General features: G+C 39.0%; 2 protein-coding genes and 1 long non-coding RNA gene across 3 annotated transcripts in view; 1 reads left to right on the top strand and 2 right to left on the bottom strand.

The window, feature by feature from the left end:
* Positions 1–671: 671 nt before the first annotated feature.
* Positions 672–3452, top strand: LOC131800718 (serine/threonine-protein kinase RIO3-like). Its single transcript, XM_059118399.1, has 2 exons — positions 672–1683; positions 2167–3452. The coding sequence occupies exons 1-2, from the start codon at positions 880–882 to the stop codon at positions 3265–3267; spliced, it is 1905 nt and encodes a 634-aa protein (XP_058974382.1). The 5' UTR covers positions 672–879; the 3' UTR covers positions 3268–3452.
* Positions 3453–3779: 327 nt separating this feature from the next.
* On the bottom strand, positions 3780–4889 carry LOC131800719 (uncharacterized). Its single transcript, XR_009341506.1, has 3 exons — positions 4748–4889; positions 4369–4626; positions 3780–4225 (listed from the first exon to the last, which is right to left on the bottom strand). It is a non-coding gene; the product is annotated as an uncharacterized LOC131800719 (long non-coding RNA).
* Positions 4890–6503: 1614 nt separating this feature from the next.
* Positions 6504–22297, bottom strand: part of LOC131800491 (protein split ends-like) — a 280268-nt gene continuing 264474 nt past the window's right edge. The window contains 12 exon segments of the mRNA XM_059118397.1: positions 6504–9953; positions 10682–11013; positions 12304–12714; positions 12788–13019; positions 13441–13556; positions 13621–19207; positions 19210–19459; positions 19501–20485; positions 20488–20738; positions 20866–22004; positions 22006–22060; positions 22137–22219. Coding sequence (XP_058974380.1) covers positions 9666–9953; positions 10682–11013; positions 12304–12714; positions 12788–13019; positions 13441–13556; positions 13621–19207; positions 19210–19459; positions 19501–20485; positions 20488–20738; positions 20866–22004; positions 22006–22060; positions 22137–22219 — 9729 coding nt within the window. The 3' untranslated portion in view covers positions 6504–9665.

A 22297-nucleotide genomic window follows, 5' to 3' on the forward strand; every position in this document is an offset into this window, starting at 1 on the left:
ATGTGGTTCAAGGAAATAATACAATATAGGTATGTAGTGGTAAAATTTTATCAGCGGAAGTATTTTTCGAGGATAGATTTACAATTTATTATTTTAGAGGCCTTGATTTAATAAAATCCACACGATTTATTGCTTTTCCGTATGAATGGAGCTCTATTGTGTTCAATATTTTAAACTACAGAAAAATTTTAAGTGGAGTCATATGTCCTGTTCCAGAAACTGCAAGAATTCACTAAATATTCAAACGTTCATAACAACATTGGAGATGTAGACCAAAACATTCTTCTGGTGGGAAATTTTATTCCATTGTATCACATACATAGGTCAATTGATGAAAGATTTTGCTCTGCAACTAGTTGTTGATTACAGTTATATGCATAAATCAAAGTTGATGAAAGTTGTTGACAAAGTATTTTTCATATCCATGACATAGATTAAGAGTTGAACCTCAGCCCAAAAATATATCGCATTCTATTTAGTACAATTTTCTTGAAAATATAAAAAATATCTAACAATATTTATTATCATACTCATAAAAACCACGTTTTTATATAAGGTAGCACTGCTGGTAGTAAGCTCAACACAACCATTAATACAGTACCCTGTACAGTACATTGTGAAATTGTGATTGGTGTTATCACAACCAAGTGAATGTCAAACAGCCAAAAAGCACAAGCACAGCTGTCAAAACATTTCACAACCAACTTTTAACTTTTATCCATAGCCGAGACAAAAGAAATTTGTTTTCTTTACAAAAAAAAAACAATCCGAAGGAAAATATTTCGCAATTTTTTATACAAACGTACTATAAGTACCATAAATACAGGATCATCAACTATTTTAAGCATAGTAATTGTAAGTAAATCACACACATACACAATGGCTGCCAACAACAACACAAACAACAATCAACCACTTCCAATGACGTCGTCGCCACCGTCGAATAATTGCTGGGGAACTGTTCCAAAACCCATTGTGGAAGACATGAATTTCGCTGCCATTGTAAAAAATCAGAAAAAAGAAAAAGTCCTTAAGCAAGCAACCGAAAGAGAAAAACGAAAGCAGCAAGAAGAACGTGATTTAGAGGAGGCTTTGGTCAAAAGCCTTGAAATGGCCACTATGCAAGATGCCCAGCCGGATGAGGACGAAGATGAATGGGATTTACTTAATGAAGAAGATGACTTCAAATTCATTTTGCCACCAGAAGTTTTGGAATTCCTTAAAAGTGAAGAAGAAGAGCTGGCTGCAGCTGAAAAGGCAGCCTTAGAAGGCTGTGAATCGGATGCTGTAATTGCTCAAATGTTACAGGCTCAATTCGACAAGGAATACAATGAAGAAGTAAAGCGTATCGAAAAAGCCCAAAATAAACAATCCAAGATTACGGTGTGCTTGGATAAGTATATTAAGCCTTACATCAGGGATGTGGGCGAAGACCTCGAAAGTGATGATTACGAAGAAGATGAGATACATCGTGAAAAACGTGATTGGGATCGTTTTGAGACTAACGAACGTATACTGGAAGCCATACCCAAGTGTGGCTATGGCATGGATAAGGATGGTGAAATGATTACAAAACATGACGAAAAGTTGTGTGGTGTTCGGAATGCTTGCCGCATGATGTCGCTGCCGTTGGAATTTGCCACTGGTGACGGGGCTGGTTTTGATATGAAACTGTCGAATAGGGTGAGTGTGTGGAGAAACATTTTTAAAGTATTTTTTGAGCCAGGAGAGCTTTCAATTTTTAAATGCTTTAAAAACAATAAATTTTTAATTAGGATATTTAAAACGCTTTCTAGCGACTATCAGCGACCATATTTGTGAATTCTTAGTTATTTTCTGAAGGACTGTCTAATTTCGGATGCTAATTAAAGGCTTATTCTTCTTTCAAGGGGAGGTAACCATTCGAGTTTTGCATCAGTCATTTTTAGAGGAAATCTCTATATAGCATTTTTTACGAAGACCCTTTAAAGAAGAGTTCTAACAATAGAATTCCTTTTAGAATTCAGTCTATAGAAGACCTAAACCTCAAGATCTTGTGGTTCTATATGAGACTTTTTGGAAGGCATTCTAATTTGGAATACTTTAAGTAGACACATATCTTAGAACTTCCTATTTTTTACAATTCCTTTCTATTAAAAACCAAACATAATTTGTTGTACATTTCAGGTTTTTAACGAACTTAAAACCTATTCCCGCAAGGGCCAGAAGAAGAACGCCCGTATGCAGGATCGTAAGGATAATGTCGCCACCGCGGAAATGGGTGTCGATGGTCGTACTCGTTTAATACTCTACAAATTGATTAACAATTTGATTTTGGAACAAATTAATGGCATCATTTCTACCGGCAAGGAAGCTGTTATCTTACATGCAAATTCTGATCCTGCCTTTGTTGGACCAGATCCAGAAAATCCCCTTGTTATGCCCAAGGAGTGCGCTGTGAAAATATTTAAAACCACTCTTAATGATTTCAAGCAGCGTGATAGATACATCAAAGACGACTATCGTTTCAAGGGCCGTTTCAATGTTCGTTTCGGCAAACAGAACAACTTCGTCATCATTAATATGTGGGCCGAAAAGGAAATGCACAATTTAACCCGCATGCAGAGTGTGGGAATCAATTGCCCCGAAGTTGTAATGCTCAAGAAACATGTGTTGGTCATGTCGTTTATCGGTGAAAATAATAAGGCCGCTCCCAAACTTAAAGATGCTATTCTCAGTGCAGCCCAGTGGATTGCCGCCTATGATGAGGTGGTAACTGCAATGTACAAGCTATACAATGAGGCTAAATTGGTACATGCCGATCTGAGTGAATACAATATTTTGTGGCACGACGATAAATGCTGGTTTATTGACGTTGCCCAATCGGTGGAACCGCAACATCCCTCAGCACTGGAGTTCCTAATGAGAGATTGTAACAATATTGTCAGTTTCTTTGAGAAGAAGGGTGTCCCTAATTGCCACACTAAGGAACAGCTATTCGAACACATTACATCCCTCAATGCCGAAACAATTAATGTCGCCATGCTGGAACGTATCCACACCAAAGGTGCCAACATACAACTGGCCACCGCTCCAAATCAAGATGAATGTCCTCTGGAGGCGAAACCATTGGAATATCCATTTGATTTGGCATGGGAAAAAACCATGCAGAATGCCGCCAATGTTGAGTGTAAAGTACAAGCTGCATTAGTTGAGAATGCCAAGAATGAATCATCCATGCCACAACCAATTATTGTTAATTCTCTTACTGACACTGCCAACATTTAATTAACACAAGGCATATAACAATTTATCATAAATACACATATTTAAGTAGACTTTTTTGGTATCTTTCTTCGAGAAGATAATGTACTAATTTAAATTATTAAGATTTTAACCTAAACTGTTGTGTGCAGGAAGCGAAACACCCTTTTGACAAAGGTAATAAATGGTAGCTTTAGAAACTCCAAAACAATGTGAAGATTTTCCTAAAAATATTTGGTAAGTAATGTGGTAAATGTTCTATAACTTAGTTTTTATAACCGCCAACATAGAATATTGAATTAGTTTTAGTAATTTTCAAAAATAAGGATTTTGTAGCTATCAAAGGGATACTTTTACGGGATTGGCCTTATCAGCAGATGCCCCTTATATTTTATCAGAATCTATGGATAAGAATTTCGAATAAAATTCTTTACAAAACGGGTAAAAATGCGTTATTTTCCACCGAACAAATTCCTGCATTCGATGTCGAAAACATTTTGATCGCATTAGGCTACAGAAATTTTCAATTTATGGAATTGCGAAAATGGATAATTTTTTATTACGATAATCGATTTTCCCTTTACTCTGTCGAAGAAAATTGCAAAAATAGTAGTTTCATGCAGGCTTCGGAATTAGTCAAGATAAAATTGACACTAATTTAAAATTAATTTCGATCAACATTTTTCGGTATCGCATGAGAAAACTATGTCCCAGACCATCCAAAATAACAGATTCTACGTAACATTATATCTCCGTATGGGAAGAATTTTGCATCAATGTGAAGTTCTTGGGTTCCAAAAGAACTTAAACATGTGTTAAAAGGAAATTCGTACTTTTTTATGACGCAGCTCGTGTCGAAATCTTTCCGCAGATGTAAGTAATTTTTCCCGCAAATCAAAACGCTCTTATATTCCAATTGGAGATTTTGTTGAGTGCTAACGTCCATATCTCGGAAGGACTCCACTTGAATATCCTTTGTAGCCTAAAATCGTGGAAAGTATAGACTTACACAAGTGAACTCTTATATTGTTGTAAAAAGGACGCCGCGGATTATTTATTCTCAAAATGAATCGAAAAGGGCTGTAAACTTGACTTGGCCCCAATAAATAAATGGAAAATACTTACCTGTGATGATTTTTTAATGGTTTCATTGAGTTTGTAAAAGTTTTGATGTAAAAAAATTAATTAAATTGACGCTCCTCGTTGCTTTTTCAACCAAAAAAACAAAGCGACTATTCACTTGGCGCAATAGTTGACAACAATGAAGTTTCTGAACCTACTTGTCAAGCACATAGAAATGGTAGCCCACTGAAAGTGGTTCACATAACGGATCCTTATCACAATTACTGGGTAATGCACTGCAGTCCACATATATCTGAAATCCTAATAATACAAATTCTGTCACAAAAATATTATAGTTTGATATTGATTTGACATCAATCTCTGATGCTTCAATGAAATTTGTTATTTTCGGAAATTTATTTAATGAAATATAAATACAAACCTTGTGAAAATGTCAATTTAAATTGTTACGGTACTCCACGAACACGTTACGGTGTCAATAACTTAGTTATTCACGTGCTATCAATATAAAGTCATGATTGAAGAGGAAGAAAAAGAAGAAGCAAATCAAGTTCTAGTTTGAATTTCATAAGAGACAGAGACTTTCTGGAATATTTTTAATATTTTTGTTTAAATTGTGTAGAATTAAGCAATTTTTGTGAAAAATTTTGTATAACTTTGTGGGTAAGTCAGTTTTGAAGCTTTTTTTAATTATAATTATGTAAATATTAGTTTATAAGTACATATTTCCAAGAAAATTTCTGCGTTGCTCAACCGCTATGTTAGGGATGGTGTTACAAGGATTCAGCAAACACTAATCCAAAAACACCACAGCAAGACTTCTTGGGACTTTTATCATCTATATGATTCCTAGGAAATGTATTAAATATTTGCCACAGGCAAATAACTATATCCTATAACTATATCCATGTATGTAAGTCCGTGCTAAACACATTTCTCACCGCACAATGACCACCAAAATCTCCGGATACCAATCCGTTGGACTGTTGTGTCTGGAGTATTTTGGCAAGATTGGCGCTAAAAAATCCCAAAGTGTTGATCACCTCAAGCAAGCGCTTCGCCGGGAATGGGCCAAAATAACGTCGCATTCGGGCAGAATGCGACGGTTTCATTGGCCGTTCGAAGGCCATAATTCGTGCCAAAGGTGACGAATTCGAATAAATGTAAACATATTCTAAAATTTGATGCTATTTCCCATATTTTTTGCAACAAAATTAAAAAAAAATGTAAAAATTAAGGCGTTTGACTTTGTTGCATTTTTTTATCTCACCCTGTATTTAACGTCGAATCAAATCAAAGTGTGTCTGGTTTTTTCTTTCCATTTTTTGTGTTTTTATATTGTCTTCTCTTCCGGGTATTATTTGTGTTTCCAATTTTTGATTAATATTTTGCGATTAATACAAGTACTCCCAAACCCATTACTGGGAAAACTAAAGAAACTTCTACAATTTAGAAAAAAAAAATTAGATATCCGGCACGAACCAAATTCCACTATAGGCCTCAGCTAACTTTACTACGTTTACTACTCATCAAGTGTAAAAGAAAAATTACACAAAAAAGAGGTTTTTTATTGAATTTGTTTTTCGTTTTTATTTCAAAATAAAAATTAAATAAAATTCCTTTATTCTTCTTTAGATTTTTTGTTTTGTTGTGTTTTTAATATTTATCTGTTTTCAGATTTTTCTTCTTCTTGTTGTTGTTTATTTGTTTTTATATTTTTTTGTTTTGTTTTAATAATAATACAACTTAAAATTAAAAAAGATAATAATAATGCTTAACGTGTAAAGATTTTGTTTATTTTTATTCTCATTTATTTCTTAATTTATTTCTTTTTGTTAATAATAATAATAATATTTATATTATTTCTGTATGTATATATATATTTATTATTTGTAAGGTAGTTTTTTTCTCATTTATTAATAGTTATTAACATGCTAATTTGTTGGTTGTATTTTTTTTTTGCGTTTTTTTATTTTTTCTGGTATGTTTTAAATAGCAATATAATAACGATGTTTATTTTGTTTTACTTTTTTGTAGTTTAATAATATATTACAATTAGGTTTTTTGTTGTGTTTACTTTTAGAATTATAACATACAGTTAATAATATATTATTTACTTTTTTTATATTTTATTATAGTTTTTAAAGCTAAATTCTAAGAAATTGGGAAGGAAGGGGTACTGTACAAAGTTTTTTTTATATTTATTTTTAGAATTGTTCATTTTTATAGGACCTAGTAGTAGTATTTTTTTTCGTTTTGATTTATATACATTGGGGGTAGGGTATTTAGGAAAATAGTTTTCCTGAAAAGTAGTTTTTATGTTACACAGGATTTTATGTTTTCTATGTATTTATATATTTTGAATTGAAAAAAAAACTATTGTAAGCTCAACAAAACATTGATTGTTTGAGTTTGTCGAAAAGTAGCAGTGACATTTGAAAATATTTAAGTGAAAATTAAATTTGCTTTGTGTGTTAAATGTTAAATAAAACGTTCAATTTGTGTAATTAATATTTAACATATTGACTGTGATATCTCGGAGCTAACACCTAAAGTACATAATTTCATTTCATTTTCAGTATTTGAAAGGATTTCGAATTTTTCGATAGTTGAAAAATTTTGATGAATTGAGAGGGTTTTCTGTTTGTTTAAGGCTAATGCCAAGGTACAATTTTTTCACATTTTTCCTCATTTTTAAAATGAGTTAAATATTGCGGAAAACGAGTGAAATGCTTGGATTTTCTCTCAAAATTACGACCCAAACTGCTAAATCTTTCAATTTCATGGCTAAACTGGTTAATAGCTTTAATGCGCGAGCCGCAATGTACGTGTCTTCCAATCATTTGTTTTGAAAATTGGAAAAAGTCGGGCACACTTAGAAAAAAATTGTAATCAGCTGGTAGCTCTACCTTACTAAGCTAACATTTCTTTCCATCTCTCAAGTTTTTCTAAGGGGAATGATGTTATTTTTCCAAGGAAATGGAGAATTCTCACTGATCATTGGGAATATGAGAATGAAAAGTAACTTTATATTCTCTTCAATTTTTTACTTTGAAACAAATCTTGGAATTCAGTTCATAAAATGTTTTGATTAAGAAAATGTATATTTAAAATGTTCGCTTCTGTGGGAAAATGATTCGTCCATGGGGAAAATTCAAGGTCAAAAGAATATTTGTAAATGTGATGGATGTCTTATGTGCAGATTATACTCATTTAAAATTGAACGAATATAAATAGTTTTTTCTTTGTTACTCCCGAAGGGCATCACAGGCAATATGTTATTAACTTAGTTTAAAATTAAATCTTAATTTTAAAATCAGTTTAAAATATTTTAATTACAAAAAATAAATAAATTATAAAAGTTGGAGAAAACAAGGGAAATAAAATGTTCCAAAAGCACCGAACCGGATAGATATTCGATCCATTACAATGGAAACGATGATGCTGCTGCGTTGGGTTGCAATTGAAGAAGATTTTATTTTCCTTTTATTCTTATTTTTAAATTTGTTTGAGTGTGGCAGTGTCTGTGTGATCTAAATATAAAACGTATTTACATTTGTTTTCTTGAAAGCATTGAATTTATTTTTTGTTTCGGCCCTGGAAAAAGACTATTTTCAAGGAAGTTGAGAAAAACTGATTTTAAAATTCACACCAATGAAGAATCTACAGAAAAAGTGGAAGTTTCCCTTTTCTATATCCCTTCGTTCTTTTATAGCATGTCTCATTCTTGAGTTAATAATTGATCCTTTTCGGGGTAAAGTGTAACTGCCATCACCATTTTGAAAAACAAAAAATAAAGTAAAGGCTTTCCTCCTCCCAAATGTATTGCGGCAATACATAAATATGGTATATAGAAATTTTCCATTTTTAATAAAAAATTCTAAAAACTTAAAATTAAAAGCTTCTCAGGCGGAAAAATATGGAAAATTCTATAAAACATATACAATAACAATGCAAAATTAAAATTGAACTTTAAATAACATTTAAACACACTCGTCAAAAAAAAAAAACATTTAAAACAAAAATAAAATAAAGATTTCAAAAAACACTTAAACATTTTCATTTCACTTTGGGACTTGATTTCAGAATACATTTAACATAGACACAAACATTTGGGTTATTTTTATTAACATGTTAGGTTATACGGACAGGAGTTACAATATATAATATTTTTTGTTTTTTTATTTTATTTTGAATTTTACTTTTTTTCATATGTTGTCGTCGTCATTGAGATCAAAAAATAATAATAATAAATTAATGTATGTAATTGTTTTTGTTTGTATTTTGTTTAACTGTTTTTATTACCTTATTATAATATATTATTAAAATTAGAAAATAAACTAATTACGTAAAAATAACGGTAAATTATAAAAAATAATAAAAATTAAAAAAATACGTAATATATCAAACTATAGTCTATACTTTCATTATTAGAGCAAAAGTTTATATATGATTAACATTAAAAAAATAATTAAATAAAACAAAAATCTTAATAATTTAATATTATGCTTATTTCTTTGCTTCTATTTCTTTCCTTCTTCTTTTTCACAAAAACAAATTCAACATCAACTTATAACAGCTGTTTGTTTGTATTTTTGTTTCCTATACAAAAAGTTTATTATTTATATATATTGTTGTGTGTTTGAAAACCTTACAAAAAAAAATTATATAAGTTATTTATAATTAAAAGAAACACTTAGGATCCAGTATTATTATTATTTTTTTTTATAAATATTATTATATTAGCATTTGTATATATATAGTTCATATTGTATAGTACAAGAGGGTGAAAAGAAGGGAGGGGGAACTGTTTAAATATTATTATCTTTTCGTGTTTTGTTTTTTTTTTTCTTTATACATTTTTTTGTTTTTGTGTTGTGTTTTAAGATATTTATCTTAACCGTTTTTTTTTTTCTTCTTGTTTTGTTTTTAGTTTCATCGCTAACTAGAGTCTGGTGAATTTGTATTTCTTACGTTTTCTTTTCATTTATATATTTTCTGTGTTAAAAATTTGTAGTTTTTCATATTCTTATTTTGTTTGTTGCTTCTGTTTGTTTTTTGTTTATATGTTATAAATATTACAATCACTAATAGCATGAAATCACACTATTTGTTGTTTTAAAATAACTTTGCTTTTTTACGTTAAAATTTGGTTTGATCATCATCATCATTTTTCATTGTTATTATTAGTAGTAATAGTAGTTTTATTATCCAACATCATCATCATAATCACGATTTTGGTATTTTAGAGTGTGGCAGGAAATAAAGTAATATTATTCCTGCCATTTCTTAATCAGTTTAGTTAGTTTGTATTTTTGTGGACGTTTTGTGTGGTGTATTTAGACGGTAGCTATAACTATCAACAGATGAGCGATATCAGCTACACGATTCTTTAGATCTGGTGCTGCCTTCTCTAGATTTTCATTGGCAAAATCACATGAGGGGAATATGTGTACCACATAGGCTGCCTGTTCGCTTCCCGGCATTGGTATATTCACAATTCCGGCAGCCATTTTCTGTTGCAAATAGGTTATAAATCCAGATTGTAGGTTGCGAGATTGTTGCAAGACATCGGCATGATCACGGCCACAGGGCAACGCCAACAGCATACAATGTTCATTTTCAAACTGAAAAAAAAAAAAAAATGGAAAAAAAAAATGTAAAAATTAATATTATTCAGTGTACTGGCCTATGGTCTATATGAGGTCGGTCAGTAAGCCCATCTGAAAACTAATTTTGAAGTCAAAAGATTTAATTGTGATTGTGAAACTCAAAGATAAATAAGTCACAAGCTTATAAAAGGTCGGCCAGAAAGATCATCTGACTACTAAAAATTTTATATCAGAAGACATAATTGTGACTACTAAGTTTTGTTCAACTTCAACCAACTTCAGACTGCTGTAATTTATAAGCCACTCGTCCGACAACTGTTAAAATTATTCCATTCATTATATTGTTTACAAGCGTACAAAAGCATTTTGGTGAGAATTTCCCAGAAAAAAACTATTCGTGATGGAATTCAAGCGTGATCGTGTGATTTCTTTATATTTGGCTGGAAACCCACAAGGGGCTATCGTTAGGGCACTCCAGCTTTTAAATGTGTTTACATTTTTTGAGTCTCGTATCATCGTGATACTGGTAGCGTAGTCCGATGTCAAGGAAGTGGACGGAAGAAAACAGCAACATCAGCAGAAATGGTTCAAAAGTAAAGAAGCGACTTGATCGAAACACGCGTTGTTGCAGTTTTTTTTTTATCTCACCCTGTATTTTCAAAACATCCATATTTTTTTCTCCCCCAAAATATTTTTTCATATGCCTTTAAGAAAACTAAAAAGGAGAATGTTCCTTGACTTACCTGCATTTTCTTGGCAACTCCCTCCAGTTGTGTCTGTTCCAAACGCATACGCTGTGCTATACGCAATGGTGGTGTACTGCCATCGCTGTTGCACGGCAACGAGGCACGTGCAACATGCGGATTTCCAAAGACAAAATGCATTTGGACTGCAGCTTGATCGGTTTTCAAGGCCAGCAAACCTTGCCACATAACTGGATACCGTTGAAGCAATGTCAGCAGTGAATCTGCTTGAGGTGGTGGTGGAACTTGGCCATGTGCCACGGCTGGATGTGGGGGTAGTTGATGTGTCGATGATGAGGATGCAGCTGTCACTTGCATATTATGGGCATCACCTAAGGAAATAGAGAAAAATTAAAAATTTATTATTTAAATGTAAAAAAATATATGGGGTCCCAGATTGTATTGGAGCTTTCTATTGCGTTGTCGAAGCACACAAGAACCTTGGGGTTTATTAAACAGTTAATAGGCATAAGCGTGAATAAGTGTTACCGATTTTTGGAAAAAAAAAATGACATATAAAAACTGCGTTTGGTTCTTTATACTATCCACCGTGGGTAAATCTTGATTATGAAAAAATCACATATTTTCAACATTGTTCCCACTGTGTACCCAAATATAGTTCGAAATTGAGACAGATACTTTCCAAATAAGGAAAATCACGAGGTACCCATATATGGGTACTATTACTAAAACTAGGATCTGCATTGAAAATTCTTTTGCGAGGATTTAATGTATTCGCAGAGAACTAGTATTCTCAAATTATAGCAAAAATTGCTTGGAAATTGAGGCGAAAATCTCAACAATACCAATAATCGGGAGGCGCCGTTATAAGAGGCTATATTCCAGCCGCAAATAATTAAAGAGATTCTATGTAATGACATGATTTGACTGAATTCTTCTATGTAATGGCATGATTTGACTGAGTTCGGACGAAGTCAACATACTTCAGCATTTGAACTAATTCCTTCAATAAAGGCATTTTAGTAAACAAAATGTACAGTACCCCAGCAGCTAAGGTTTGGGGAAGATACCATCTCCAAAATTGCTGTAAAATGTCGTACCAAATGATTCCATAATTCCATTCTTAGAATCCCAAAAACGATTTGAATCTTTTGCATGTTACTATTTTGTAAAACGTATTGGAAGTGTCAAAAGATTAAACATTTATTGGGTATCAATAACCTCAACTGAATAATAACACAATTTTGAAACTCAATCTTTAAATGTTATGCTGATCTTTTATGGGACCTCTGAGAATATTTCGAGGAGTTATTCGTTTGTGGTTGAATTTTTCAGATTTTTCAGATTTCCACATGTCTTTTATAGGTAATAGGCTTTCAGCCAGTCTGCTTTATTGTTGTTGTATATATGATCAACTTTTTATAGGCTTTCCACAATTAAAAGGCATATAATAAGCCTTCTAGATAGCTATCTTTCATAACTTAATAAGTCTTGATCGTGAATTTGGCTTCATTCCTTGTCGATTTTATCGGGCGCTTGAAAAACAATCATTTTGGAAGCTAACAAAAAAACTGAACACAGGCTGCCTCAAATTCTTTCGCATGTACACTGTATCTTATCCACGTACACAGTTCTCTTGAATCAAATCACTATAATCTTACCTGTCCTAACGAGAATTTGTTCTTTTTCACGCAACAGCTGTTGTTCCCTCTCTCGGTCGCGTTGTTCCCTTTCACGTTCCATTAATTGTTTGGAGTGATGTAGTGCAGCTGAAGTTCCACCAGCAGTTAGTGGTACATTCGTTGCGGGCGGAGCGGAGGGCATAAATGGACTACTACTGCCCGCCGATGGGTGGGGTACAACTACAGTTGGTGGTGGTGCCACCACACTATGAGCCGTTGCTGATCGATGGGCAGGTGGAGGTTCCAAATTCAATTGCCTTGCAGGATCATAATATGCAGATGGTGGCCCACCTGGAGCCCCAGTTGTAGTGGGACGACCAGCTACATCGTAATGTGCATGGGCGGGTAGACGTGCATTATGGACATAAACTTGAGCCACTTGGGGTGAATCTAAGAGAGAGAGAGAAAGAGAGAGGAATGATTTAGTTTCAAATAAAGAGTTTTTAATTAGGCTTTATCATACCAGTTGCTCTATCCTGAGGACTTTGTAGACTGTGTGGTACAGCCACTGTCCGTGGTACACTGCTAGGTCTTCTCAATTCCAATGGTGGACTGGTGCCCAACAATTGTTCATCATATTCACGCAAAGCGGGCGGATTCAAAGCATCATGCTGGCGCAATATTTGTTGGTATATCATCAAATGTTCCCGCGTGGGAACTGCACGTATTGGTCCACCAGGGAATGTTGCATCATTCTGAAGAGATAGGAAAAAGGTAAGGTTAGATTCTATATTTAAAATAATTTTTGTATACAAATATTTATAAAAACAAAAAAATAATTTGAAAATTAAAAAAAAAAATTGAATAAATTTGAAAAGTTTACCGGTGTTATAGGAGACGCTTGTTGATGAGCAGGTGGAGGACTATGTGCATTGCGTACAACGCCTTTAGGGGCACTATTATACGTGTTCATATCATGCTGCGTCCATAAGTTTAAATTAGATTGTTTTATGAGTCAAATAATTTGGAATGGAAATTTTTGTGTTATTCAGGATTTACAAAAGAAAACTCCCATATTTGTGGATGGTTTTCTGCTAAGAGATTTTCTAAGTCTGGCTCCCGAATAGCATTTAAATTGCCCTTAAATATTTATTATTAAAAAAAAGAATAGCTTACCAGATTTGTTTCAAAGTGTGGTGGCACTTGTATGCCACCAGGCATCAATATGGTTCCCATGCGAGCTTGACTTTGTGGACTAATCGTTGGCACTGACGTACGCAAATTGGCGCCACCTGAAATATAAATTTATAAAATTAAATAAGACATTGTTAAAAATTATTTTCTTTTTTAACTTACCACCAACAACATTTGCTGTTATTGTTGATGTCGACTGAGGGGATGGCTTTCCTCCGGCCTGTTGCTGTTGTTGTTGGGGTGGTGGAGAACCAACGGCACTGAGAACACCACGTGCAACACTTTGACTTTGTAAACTATGAAGCATTGGATTTGTTGGCGGAGCTTTGGACAAATGTGGAACTTGCTGTAAGGGTGGCGATGGAGTATGCTGGGCCGTATGCTGCATATGACTGAGGGCTGCAGACGTTGGAGTCGCTACAGTTGACGATGATGATGGTGCTTGTGTTGGCGGTGCAGATGTCTTGGTTTGTATCACCATGGCAGAATGTTGGGCGAGACCCATTAGTCCCAGTGGCAAAGATGATGCTGAGGTATTTGTTTTCTGTTGGCCAGCCAAGATTTGCTGGTGAGCAGTTGGAAGATGTTGTTGAACTGAAGAAGTTTGGTTTTGTTGCAAATACGGATTGAATGGCTTTACAACCGCCACTGCTGCCTGTTGCATTAGATGCATAGAGGCTGCTGCAGCGGCCGCTGATGTGGCAACCGCAGAAGGCACCATACCACCGGTAGCAGCAGCACTTTTGTTTGGTGTTGGAGGCGTTGCTTTGGAACTAACCACATGTAAAATTTGCGATGGATGCAACTCGTCACCTTGTTTCATGATGATTGATTGCTGATGGCCTGGCTGCTGTGGCATCGTGACCTGTGGTTGATGTTGCATCCTTGGTGAATTCAAATTACTGGCGGCCGTTGCATGTGGTGAGTGTTGAGTTGTTGGTGGTGGTATATTCACCAACAGCTGTTGTTTGATTGGACCCATTTGGGCCTGTGGTGGGGTTTGACGTTGTACAATATTTGATTGTTGTATTACATGGCCAGTAGGAGGAGGAGGTGGTTGTTGTACCACCGTTCCAGATTGTTGATGGACCAGATGATGCGTTTGCTGTTGCTTGGAGGGTGTTTGCGGAGCGTGCAACTGCTGATGGTGATGCTGTTGTTGTTGTTGCTGCTGCTGCTGCTGTTGTTGTCCCCCAACCGAAGCTGACATTTGCAGTTGTTGCTGCTGTTGTTGTAATTTTTGACTATTCAACACATGCGCCTTTAGACTCGTTGGCGGCCTCACACTTGTGTGCTGAGCATGCATCACCAGCGGTGTTTGCTGCTGCATAATGATCGGTTGCTTCGTTGGAGTTGATATGTCAGCCGGTCTGGTTTGTTGCTGGTGGGTCTGAGCTACCACCTGTTGACTGGTAATGTGTGTCGCTGTTGCCGGACTTGATGGAACTGTCGAAGTCTTGACGACAACGCTCACCGAAGACTTATTGAGCAGGGCAGTAGTCACCGATGATGCTGCCGCAGCAGCTGCTGTGGCAGTTTCAGCTTGCACCGGTTTGGTAAGAGCAGTTATTGGTGTCGCCACTGATGCCTGAGACATTGTGGTGGATGGTGTCGAGGACAACGGTTTGTTGCCCATTACACTACTCTCAGATACGGCGGCAGCTGCGGCTACCGCAGCCTGCATCATTTTCTTGGGGTCCAGCGGTGGACGCTGTGGTTGAGCAGCAGCAGTGGCCGACGGCAAATTACCAGCCTTAGCCTGCTGCATTTGCTGCCCGGACACAATGCCAGCAGTGTTTGTGTCTATAACGGGTTTATTAACCGAATCGGCTGCAGCACCACCGGTTGTCTTTTGCGAGGCAGGTGCAGCGGTATTTAGCATTGGAACACCACCACACGATGGTAGAGCTGAATGAATATTTGAAGTATTCACTGTGCCTTGGTTCTGATACGACTCAATTTCGGCAGCGGCCAAAGCCTTCTTTTTGGGATGTTGTGGTATGGTGGAGCTGATGGAGGAGGTAACTGACTGCGGTGCAGAAATATTGGTGTTTGATTGTTGTGGTGCTGCTGCGGACACTGGCACGGTGGATGATGTCGCCGGTGGTTGTACAACCGATCCACCAACTGCGCTAGTAGGTGGCTGTTGCTTATCCTCCAACGATTGCGTGCCAGATTTTAAAGGATTTTCTGGTGTATCATCCAAATCTACAATTTCATGTACCACACCACTTCCCTTAGATGGCGGCTGTGGTGAAGCAATCGACTGTTCGCTATCCATTTCATTAATGCTTTTACGATCTTTGGATTTTCTTGGTCGACCAATGGCATTGGGAGTTGTAGTAACTATACCAACAGCTGCTGCTGCCGCTGATTCGCCAACAATTCCAGTCTTAGATTTGGGCTGAGTGGCAGCAGAGGTGCGACCCGATCTTCGCGGCGGTGTTTGGGCACCCTTTGGCAAGGCATTGGAAATCACATTTGCAGCCTGAAGTGGTATGGGCTGTGGATTATTTGTGGACATTGCTGTTGTTGCCGATACTTGTTGTCCAGCACCAGGTGGCACAGCGGTATTTCGCACCACATCTTCAATAATATCATCAATGGTACTGCGATCTTTTTCAAGCAATCTACGAGATTTTCTGGTATTAGCAAGAGAATTCAAATCGCCTTCGGATTGTGCGGAGTTTGCTCCGCTTGTTGGTGCCGAAGATTGGATTTCTGATTGCTGTTGTGGTTGTTGTTGTTGCGTTGCAGATGTTTCGCTCAATGGAGCCGCCACTGTTGCTGTTGGCGTTGGCTGTTGCTCATTGGCAATTTTCTCGCTGGTCTTGACCACGGGCGTGGGGTTATGTGGACTTTTTATGGTTAAAATCAAACGCGGCCGATTGTCAACACCGCTTACTATGCTGCTAGCCACTGAAGAGCTTGATGGTGCCGCTGATCCGCTGCCTGATTTGCCACTTTCTTCACCAGAATCGTCATGGAATTCATAAACATCGCTTTTATTGTGATGATGAACCTCTGAAAGTGAAGCCAATGTTGCTGCTGCTGATGCAGCTTGACTTCTTGCCTTCTTTTCGGCTGCCGTTAATACCGATGGCCCAGTTACTGAAGAGGAAGCACCAGTGGTACCTGCCACATTTGTAGATGGTACCGTCGAGGGAGTTTGCAACTCTTGTTGTTGTTGCTGCTGTTGCTGTAATAGCAAATTCCTTGGTGGCCTACCTTTGCGACCTCTTGTTGCTGGTGTTGCAGCATTGGGTTTTCTCAAACGTGTTTGAACTCCTGCTGCATTGCCAGATGGTGGTGCAATATCTTGCAACTGATTCGCAGCAACGGCAGGTGGAGCATTTGGTATAACAGCTGCTGCCTTTTTGCCACCTCTTGGCTGGCGACCACGTTTAGCTCCGGTACCCCGAGTATTGGGTCTACCTTGTACCGAGATCTGTTCAAATGCTGGCATTTGTTGTGTCTCCGTTTCATCCTCTGTGTCATGATCGGTGTTAACCGTAGTTGCCGATGAGGAATTCGCTGGATTCACATTGTAAGACGCCGTTGATGTAGGTGGCTGTGTCTGAGCCACAGGTTCTGGCACAGTGCTAATTGTGTCCCCTGAATTAGTTTTGGCATGTGACACATCTGTGGTAGATTTTGTGGGCTGAGTTTGAGGATACTTAGCTGCTGCCTTTGCATCTTCAATTGTTGTTGCAGCAGCGTTTTGCTGTTGTTGTTGCTGTTTGCTTGGGTTAGTGTTGATTGGAAGCGTATTTGTTGAAGGTGTTGCCACAGAGGTTGAGGTCGCCATTGCATTATCATTCTTCTTGATAACGCTGCTGGCAGCCAAACTGCTGGTAGTTGTGGCACCTCCACCACTGTTAGGCTCCACCACATTCAATTCCTTGGCTGACCAATAATCACTATCCTCTTTGGAGTCCTGTTCGATTTCATCGTGTTTGGGTGGTGATATTTTTGTGATATTCTCTTCCGTCAGGGCAGCTGAAGCTGTTATGGGCGAGGCCCTTGTGAGCGAAGAAGCTGGCTCAGCAGCCGATATATTCGCTGTAGCACTGTTATTTGTTGATGACGCCACCACCGGGACAGTAGTCTCCTTATTAACATGTTGTGTAGGTGGGGCCACAATTGTTGATGTGGTTGTTGCTGCCGTTGTCGTGACAGTTGATGCCACAATATTTGTGGGAGTTGGAGTCCTAATTACTGAAACATTTTCAACATGTTTTGGTTGAGTAGCGGCGACTCCGCTATTATCACCAGTCGTTGCTGCTGTTGTTTGTCCAGCAACTGAGGGAGCTGATGTTTGTGGTGTTGAGACGATAACACGAGACACTGTTTCGGTTAGGCCAACAGAGGTTGCAGTTGATGTTTCTTGTTGTGCTCCAGTTGGAACTGGTGAACGTTGTTGTCCTGCCATACTGGGAGACTGTTGCAAGGACTGCAAATGCAGTTGCTGTGGCGATTTTCCAAACACAACATTGGATTGTTGGTGTTGCTGCTGCATGGTGGGTGAAGATCTTTGCTGTTGTTGCATGGCAATATTCTGTTGTTGCTGCGATTGCGGCGTCTGCAAATGGGGAATCCCCACAACATGTTGCTGCACCAAAAATCGTTGCGGTGTTGTTGGTGTTTGTATAACATTTTGCTGCGGCTGTTGATTGCTTGCATGTCCCGTTGGCTGCGTACTGCTGGATGAAGAATGCGGCGACTGGGGTGATGCAGACGATGGATGTAGCTGCTGATATTGGGACTTTATTTGATGTGGTTGCAACTGATGCATTGTTGGCTGCTGTGGAGCCTGGGTGTGTTGGAGATGCTGATGTTGCTGCGGCGGCATCAGTTGTTGAGGCGAATTCATTGGCCCGCGTTGTTGCTGTTGATTGGCAACATATTGTTGTTGCTGTTGCTGCTGCATTTTTTGTTGTTGCTGTTGTTGATGGAACATTTGTTGATGCTGCATTTGCATTATGTGCTGATGCATTTGTTGTCGCTGTTGTTGGTGATGTTGCTGTTGTTGCCTTTGTTGTTGTATCATTTGTATTTGTGCTTGGACACTCTGCTGTTGTTGTTGCTGCACCGAAATATTACCCATTTGCTGTATAATTTGTGGAGAGTGCCTCGAGCTGGGAGATGGCGGAGGTGGCGGAGAATAAACCGCTGCAGATTTTGGTGAGTTCTGTTGATTTTGTAAACCACCCGGACTGTGAGGCGGCATTGTGGATTGCTGAGCCTGCTGTGGTGTGACCGTCACCACCTTGCTGATTATTGTCGGATGCGAAGGGACAGGTGGCATTTTTTGTACCGATATTGGCAAAATGTGCTGACCTATGGGATGTGAATGTTGTTGCTGGTGTTGTTCAATGGCAGGCTTTCCACCCGTCGCCACCTGTTGTTGCTGTCCAGCGTGGGGTGAACATTGTTGAGGATTTTGGGCATTTTGAGGTGGCGGTATGCGTATGCTCACCACATTCGCCGTTTGCATTGGCGGCGTGGAATAGTTGTTAATCTTGATCATATGTTGCTCTGGTGCACCACAGCTCGGCGAACTGTGCGGAGGCATTTTCTGCAATGTGGATGTTAACAGGTGTTGTTGTTGTTGTTGTTGCTGCCGTGGGGATTGTGTTGAGTTGGGACTGGCCATGGGGCTATTCATTGCCACCGCCGACTGTGTTCCCACCATCAACTGAGAGTTGTTCGGAGACATCTGAGATTGTTGCTGATGCACTGAACCACCTCCCCTTGGATTAAAATGTTTTGTTGTGATGCCATTGAAATTGTAACTGGAGGTGGTGGTGTGGGCGTATGGGGACTTTGCTGCCTTGGCGTTGGTGTGTTACCACGCGAGGTATTACGCGGACTATGGGGTGATTGGGCTCGCATGCCCATAATATAAGCCGTACTAAGTGGTGACTGTGGCGGCATTTGAATTCCCGAAGATTGTGGTGAATGAATGGCCGTCGATGATGTCAAGGACGATGATGAAGAAGAGGCGGACGAATCATGACATTTGTGGCTGTTACCACTCCATGTGGTGACAACACCATTTGCGGCACTACAAAATGTGGTGTCGGATCGGGAATGCTAATGGTGGGAGGTTGCATAACATAAGCCATTGTAGCCGGGGTCATGGTGGTTGTCTGGGGCAAAGACAACGGCTTAATGATTGTTGCCTGATGGGGAGATTGGAGAGCTTGTTGTTGTTTGGGTGTTGAAGATGTTGTCGCCGATGGGGCAAATGTTATGGATGTCTTTGTGGGTGTAGATGTGCAAGAGATTGTGGTCGCTGGACCGGATGTCATCGATGATGTAGAAGATGAAGAAGTCATTAATGCAGACGCACCCACCGAGCTAACAACAACAGAGGTGATTGTCTCATTCGTCGTTGCTGGTATAACAGACTGCACTGGTTGCACAGCTGGCTGATCTTGTTTCGAAATGGTTGGTGGTTCCAATTTTGGTTCTCCGGAAACTTGTGCCACATTGCCAGCAGTCGATTCCATCTTTGTTATAACAGAAGATTGCTGTTGTTGTTGCATTGTTTTGGCTTCTGTTGCCCTCTCGCTCATTTGTTGATTATCCCCTTGGGTATCGGACAATATAGAGGTGGTATTGTTTTGAGCCTTCTCTGATAGCGAGCTACTATTATTGGATTGGGCCGTCTCATCGATTTTCAAACTATGACTACCACTGCTGTCAGCCTCGTCGGCATTCTCCTCGGTATCTGTGTCGATTTGAAGATCACGTACAGACTGTGGTGTATCTGCCGATTTGAGTTCCAACTCTTCCTGGCGCAGGCTTGTATAGCTTTGCACACCTCTTCGGCATCGGTTGTCTTCAACGACCACATCTGTGACAGGATTACTTTCCACCTCACACTCGATGGCTTTGGCGGCAAGGGCTGCTTCTTCGTCGGGCTCGGCCGGTGTCATCATGACCGGCTCGGGCTCTGCACTTACACTATTTAAGTCGTCCAAAGGTACATCGTCGTCAAACGAATAGTCAGCCGAAGAATTCCAAAGCTTTCACCCAACAGAGCAGAAACGGCACTTTCCGTCTCCTCCTGTGATATGGTGACACGTGATTTCGACTCTTCCAGTTTTTCCAATTTAGAGGCGTCTGGCGGAGATTCCACAGGTATTTTTGGCTCATCAGCCGTGGGATCTAGAGGCGGATTAAACTCGGCCGATATGGATTGCACTGCAGATTCGCTTATCTTTTCATCGATTTCCCCATCAAAGCGGGTATGAAGATGTCTGGTTTTTCTTCTGTGTTTGGGGGCAACGAGGTGAGCGATGATGTTGTGGTGGGAGAGACCATTGCATTCGATGTTGTTGATGTGGTGGAAGAGGTAGTGGAATCAGTTGATTTATTCAAAGTGCTCGTCGTGGTAGCACCAGCAGCAGCAGCAGCAGCAGCATTGGCTGCGGAATTTCCGGCTGTGGAAGACGTTGGTGTTGTGCTGATGGCGTTAGTATTGTGAGTACTGCTGTCCATTGTAGATGAGGTAGGAGTTGTTGGTGTAATTTTTTCATATTCTCCATTGAATTAAGGCCACTAGTATTGCTTATCGTTGGAGTTTTTGGTATGGGGCTAATCATTTGTTTATCACCTCTCATGTGGGGAGAAAGCGAAAGTAAATCCTTTGATGAAGATCGATGTGGTGTAGTGCAAGCAGTTGCACAAGTCAATGACGTGTTGGGTGTTGTCTTCACCGGTGGTTGGGTGGTGGTGCTTGGCAGAATCTCCTCGTCATCATCATCACCGATCAGACACGGCAAACTGGGTGATGGTTTACACAGGGGCGAGGTTTTGGTGGTGGAGGATTGTTCGCCATGCTCCTCGTTTGCCAATTTCTGGGCATTTTTATTGGCTGCTGCAATATCTATGGTTAATTTTGCGGTGCTTGCGGATTGGGATGCATTCGTGGCATGTTGAGATGCATTCGAAGATGAAGATTCTCTTCTTTGTTGATGATGTAGCTGTTTCTCTTCTTTGGAACGTTTCTTCTTTTTCTTCTTGGTTTTCATGCCACTGTTCAAGCTGATGTTCGTAGCATGTTCCTTCTCCGCCATGCCGCTGCTCACATCTCGATTCTCATGTTTACCGGTTGGAGCTGAACTTCCCGTTACCTCCAATGAGTTTTCGTCTCCATCAGAGAAACGAAACACATCGGTCATATCACTGCGATAAGTTGTAGCCGTTGAAGGAGTTGCATCCTCGGTAGCTTTATTATCCGAATCTTCCATAAGTTGGGCTTCGAGAGCACGTCCTGCTGCATCTAAATCAACGCTATTTTCATCCTCCAAAGGTTTGGCGGGAGTTGTTGTGCTACTAACTGCTGCAGGTGATGGCATAAATTGTGCTGCGGCTGCAACCACCGTCATACTCTGATCCAGACCAGAGCCCCGTGATTTCTCGCGATCCTTACGCTTCTTCTCTCTCTTCTCTTTGCGATGCTGTCGTTCAACAGATCTTTCGATGTGAGATGGCGGACCGCTTAATGAGGGACATTTTTGCTTGTTCTCCTCGTTTTTCTTCCACGGTATGTGATTTCGGTGTCAGGGGTTCTTGTTGTAGGGATTCAAGGCTGCGGAAACAATGGGTCCTGTCACATTGGCTGTCAAGGCATTGCGATTTGGAAGACAATTCAAATCTCTACCTACCGCGCCATGTCACTGTCCGTCATTTCTTCTTCCTCGTCGTCGGATATGGGACCGAAAATGTCTTCCATTTTCTCGCCACTTCTCTGTTTTTGTTGAGATGTGTAAAGCCATCACTACAGCCACCGCCACTGGTGGGCGAGGAAGCTGAGCCCGGAATTTGC

The sequence above is a fragment of the Musca domestica genome, unplaced genomic scaffold, assembly GCF_030504385.1.
Source record: "Musca domestica strain aabys unplaced genomic scaffold, Musca_domestica.polishedcontigs.V.1.1 127, whole genome shotgun sequence".
In the NCBI taxonomy this organism is placed as follows: Eukaryota; Metazoa; Arthropoda; class Insecta; order Diptera; family Muscidae; genus Musca; species Musca domestica.